The following is a 5,182-nucleotide window of genomic DNA, read 5'->3' as shown; positions in this document are numbered from 1 at the left end:
TTTCTTTTTGCTTCTAATATTTCATTGTTCTGTTTTCACACGTATAAACCCAATATTTTTTTCAAATAAATCAATAAATACTCATTTTTAATATCTTAAATTTGTTTTCATTTATGACAAACTCGATATCTGAATTTCTGTGTATTTTACTCCGATTGTTACGTCATTAAAGTGACGTATATGATCGGCATAGTCCATGTTAACGGGAATTTGGTATGCGAACAAGTTATAATGAATTAGGTAACAAGTTATAATGAATTAGGTAAATACCTATATATACAAGCAATCATGTTAATGATTGTATTTACCTATATATACAAGCAATCATGTTAATGATTGTATTTGTACTAAGAAGTTTAGCGCCGTGTTATTTTTTCTAGATAACCTACGGTATTAAGAAAAACAAGCAATCATCTTTATGTTGTATCTTCTGAACTTTATGTAATTACTTTAGTCGAATGCAACCTAACTCAGTATAAACATAATTTAACAACATTATCTTACCCATAGAAAAAGGAAAATAAATATATAAATGTCGACTTTTCTAGCTGCGACTGCTTCCCGATCTGCGACCCAAACCATTTACAAATAGCAACCTCTTTCTGTTCCATTTTTTGAACCCGACCTTTACAATACAGAAACTCATATTCACAAAAGACTCAATCAGCCACGCAGAGATAAAGGAAGTTCCATAAAAATTAAATAAAAATACCACTTTTTTATTGATCATGTGTAAAAACATGGTTTCGTTATATACCATATATAAATTCTATTATTTACTAAATTTTATGTTTGCTTGTGTTTAGAAAAATGATTTTGGTATATATATAGCTAATGTGGTTAAGGTATAATAAGAAAAATAAAACATGACTAACCTGTTAAACTATATCTTATAATTATTTTATGACAATTTTATTCAGTTCATCTCACCAATAACTATTCAATTATTAAATGTTATTTGATACATATAAGTAAGATCCATTATAATATTTTTTGGTTAAAGTTTCCAGGTCTTTTAGACCAACATGTACCTTTGGGCAGTGGACATTATAATTGCAAAGAAAAGAAATGAGAAAACGTAATAAATATTTATTTTTGTGCAACCAACAAGTATGAAACATGATAATTAACGTTGAAAATACTGGTAATAAAAAAATATCAAGGGTCTGCTATATAACCATGAAAAAAAATCAAATAAATAGACGCCTTTTTATCGAAATAAATAATAATAATAATAAAAAAAAAAAATATATATATATATATATATTTCCCTGAAGAGTTTTGCTTGGTATCTTTCCTCTCTGTTTCTAGCCTCCTTCCTCCATCTTTCAGTTAAAATCCCCAGAAAAGGAAGGAAGAAAGGAGACACTTGGAGCAAAGGCTATCTTTAATCTTATGTGATCATAAAGAAGATAAACCCAAAAAAGAGCAAAGTCAAAACTTGTTTTGTGTGATGGGGAACTTCTGTCCTTGTGGATCTTCTAGCGTTCGACACGAACAGAGTCCTGCCTCCACCAAGCCCCTCCCAGGTTCATACACATACCCATCTCTCTGTTTCTATTTTCCAGTGATTCCGAAGTTTTTTTTGAGTTGTTGAATTAAGAAGAACAGAGAAAGGCTTCAACTTTGAAAATGTCAATGCTTTGCTCTATTTTCATCATTTCGTTTAAAGCCAACCTCTTTAGTAAAGTTTCAATCTAACTATTGATCCGACAGTGATGAGACATGTGCAAAGTCCAGTAAACACAAAGCTTCCGCCGCCGTTGGTCGCAAAGTCGCCGGCTAGAGGGTTGAAACCAAAGTTTCCGGCGGCGGAAACAGGACGGCAAACAACTCGTGACAGACCGCAGGAGACGCCGAGACCTGTCGATGACCCATCTCGTGAAAAACCGCAGGAGACGCCGAGCCCCGTGGATACTCCACCGTCAAAGCCGGTGGAGAAGTTGGGTATGCGGAAGAAGGCAGTGCCGCCGAGCGGGAAGATAGTGACGCCGAATCTGAAGATGTTTTTACTGGAGAATCTCAGGACGGCGACGAAGAATTTCCGGCCGGAGTCTATGATCGGAGAAGGCGGGTTCGGACAGGTTTTCAAAGGATGGCTCGACGAGAAGACGTTAGCTCCGTCGAAGCCCGGTGTCGGAATACCGGTAGCCGTTAAGAAATCAAACCCTGATAGTGCTCAAGGCTTACATGAATGGCAGGCAAGTAATTACTCCACTTTTTATTTCCTTTTTCATTTTCATTTTGCATTGAAATCATTAATAGTTTCTAATTCAGGCAATAATACTCACATAATAGATTGGAAATATCATTTGTGCATTTAAACTGGAGAAAAGTTAGTGAAACTTGCAACTATTTATGAAAGAAGTAACAAAAAGTAGTAGTCTGGTCGTTTTAAATAATGATTGTTTATACTGTTATTACTTGATGTTTTAAAATTAAACACATAAATGAAAATATATTTAACTTTTACTTTTATGAATAAAAAAATCATTAATTATCAAACTGAACGTATTTTAATTAATAAAAAGAAAATGAATAATATAAATAGTCATAAAATATAAAAGTTAATAAATTTCACACTAAAATAGAAAATACCATCTAATTTAAACAAAAATTATATACTGTTCAAAACAGAAGGAGTATTAAAGGTATAAGCACAAGTACATAAATAGATTATAACTTTTTGGACATCAGATGAAATAAAAGTAGAGTCTAAAAACATTCTCTGGAAACATCTTAGTTTACTAATTATAACTTAGTTGCCAGGTTGATCAATCTAAATGATAGTTTTTGAAACATACTTATGGATTTAGTAGTACTTATTAGTCGAATAAATCATATGCTGTAAATTTGGCACTACGTACTAATTTAGGAGTTATTTGTACAACTAATCAATTTAGGGTTTATTTGTCACTAACAAAAAGTTACAACAAAACGTATATGGTATTAATAATTCAGTGGCGTGTTACACATAATTGTATTTGAAAATACATTTTAATCATTTAAAAGAAGAAGAAGTCAATACAACATTACGCCAAAAAGAAGAAGAGTTCAATGGATTATCACATAACCGTACTAGTCAATCAAGAAAAACAATAGGTATATAATAATCAATGATATGAACATAAATATTTAATGATATGGTTGGATGCTTTCTTCTGTTGATGCGTGGAAATTATTTTCTTCTTTGTGTATTGTCCCCAGCAAGAAATTTCCGTCATAGCTACAATATCGAATAAAAAGGGTCAACATTCATGACCTTGTTTATATATTTATATTTATAAATAGAATATGTAATATTGACTTGTGACAAAAATGAAACAAATAATCTTGTTTATCAACAAATAAATAGTAAATCTTGACCTGATTTTCGACAAGAAATGATGATAGATAGCTTTGACCATTTGACTTTTCAAATATGTTTGAGACATGCTGGACTCCTGAATAACTCCAAGTCTCCAAACCTACAAAATCGAATAAATAAATAAAGAAATTTTATATATTGTAAATTGCAGTGTGAAGTGAAATTCTTAGGGAAGTTTCACCATCCAAATCTTGTCAAGCTTTTGGGCTATTGCTGGGAAGAGAATCAGTTCCTCTTGGTGTACGAGTATTTGCCCAAAGGAAGCCTTGAAAATCACCTCTTCTCAAGTACGATTTCACTCAACCATCAATCACCTTATTTTATACATCCTTTTTCTTTTTGACAACCTTATACATATCTTTATATCATTTGTGTGTGCATGTAAATGTGAATGCAGAAGGAGAGGCGTTGACATGGGACACACGTTTGAAAATAGCCATTGAAGCAGCTCAAGGACTTAACTTCTTGCATAACTCCGAGAAGAGTGTTATTTACAGAGACTTTAAGGCTTCCAACATTCTTCTTGATTCCGTATGTCGTTTCTTTGTCATCTCTAGCTCCCACACGTTACTCCATGCGTGTTTCTTCTAAGACTTGTCCTTATTTTTAGGCTAACAAATTAATTTGTTGCCGTTTCATTCAGAACTTCAATGCCAAGCTTTCTGACTTCGGTCTAGCCAAACTTGGTCCGATCAATGGATTCTCTCACGTGACCACACGTGTCATGGGCACACAAGGCTATGCAGCTCCCGAGTACATGGCGTCAGGTAATAAAAACGTGCAGTTATACGACAGCATGTGTAATTGATGTTTTGAATAAGTATATAGTTTATTTGAATCTTGGATTACATTAAATGTTTTGTTTCGTGTTATATAGGTCATTTATACGTACGGAGTGATGTTTACGGATTTGGAGTTGTCCTCTTAGAGATATTAACCGGTCTAAGAGCACTCGACCCAAACCGACCACCTCTGCAGCTGAATCTCGTGGAATGGGCTAAACCGGGTTTGACACAGAAAAAGAAGATCCAGAAAATGATGGACCCACGGCTCGAGCACAAGTATCCAATTTCGGCTGTGATCAGAACTGCAGCACTCATTCTACGGTGTGTGGAGGAGGACCCGAAGAACCGACCGCCCATGGACGAAGTACTCAGAGAGTTAGAAATCGTGAGGACTATGAGAGACGAACCAAAAGAAGAGAAGCGTAAGCGAAGCGGTGGTGGTTCAGATAATAACCGGATTAATCGATATGGTTCACCGCACGTCCGTGGAACCGGTCGAATCAGATAGTAACGTGTCTCTTTGCCTTTGGATCAGTCATAGTATTATGTACACACTACTATAGTCGTCTATACACAAACATACGTAAAACCTTTATTTTTTATAAAATATATGTGATACTTTGAATCTTGGGAATAGTTATAAAAAAACCTATGAACAATGCTTACTGGGGCCGTTCAATATGGTAAAACCGAACCGTATCGAACCGTACCGAACCGAAATAGACAATATGGTTTGGTTTTGGTATATACCATATAAACCGAATGGATATAATTTTATAAAAACCGTAGGATTTGGATATGGTTTGGTATATAACCGATTAAACCGAATAAACCGAACAAAACCGATTAAAAGTAGAAACATGTAAATATGTATCTATTTTATAACAATACATGAAAATCTATTTGTTACATAAGTTAAATTTGTGTTAATAACTATTACCATAATTTTATAGTAATAAAGAACCTTAATTTGTAAAACACTTGAACTATAATTAAATAACAATACATCGCAATTCAGACATCTTATTTT

The 5,182-nt window shown here is 33.7% G+C and overlaps 1 protein-coding gene across 1 annotated transcript; it reads left to right on the top strand.

Moving 5' to 3' along the window:
- Positions 1 to 1,273: 1,273 nt before the first annotated feature.
- LOC106320808 (probable serine/threonine-protein kinase NAK) lies at positions 1,274 to 4,779 on the top strand. Its single transcript, XM_013759163.1, has 6 exons — positions 1,274 to 1,529; positions 1,717 to 2,201; positions 3,519 to 3,654; positions 3,765 to 3,898; positions 4,011 to 4,134; positions 4,245 to 4,779. The coding sequence occupies exons 1-6, from the start codon at positions 1,454 to 1,456 to the stop codon at positions 4,658 to 4,660; spliced, it is 1,371 nt and encodes a 456-aa protein (XP_013614617.1). The 5' UTR covers positions 1,274 to 1,453; the 3' UTR covers positions 4,661 to 4,779.
- Positions 4,780 to 5,182: the final 403 nt, after the last annotated feature.

Source organism: Brassica oleracea, chromosome C2 (genome assembly GCF_000695525.1).
Source record: "Brassica oleracea var. oleracea cultivar TO1000 chromosome C2, BOL, whole genome shotgun sequence".
Lineage (NCBI taxonomy): Eukaryota > Viridiplantae > Streptophyta > Magnoliopsida > Brassicales > Brassicaceae > Brassica > Brassica oleracea.
Note: the sequence above shows the minus strand (reverse complement) of the source record. Positions and strands in the feature narration are given on the sequence as shown.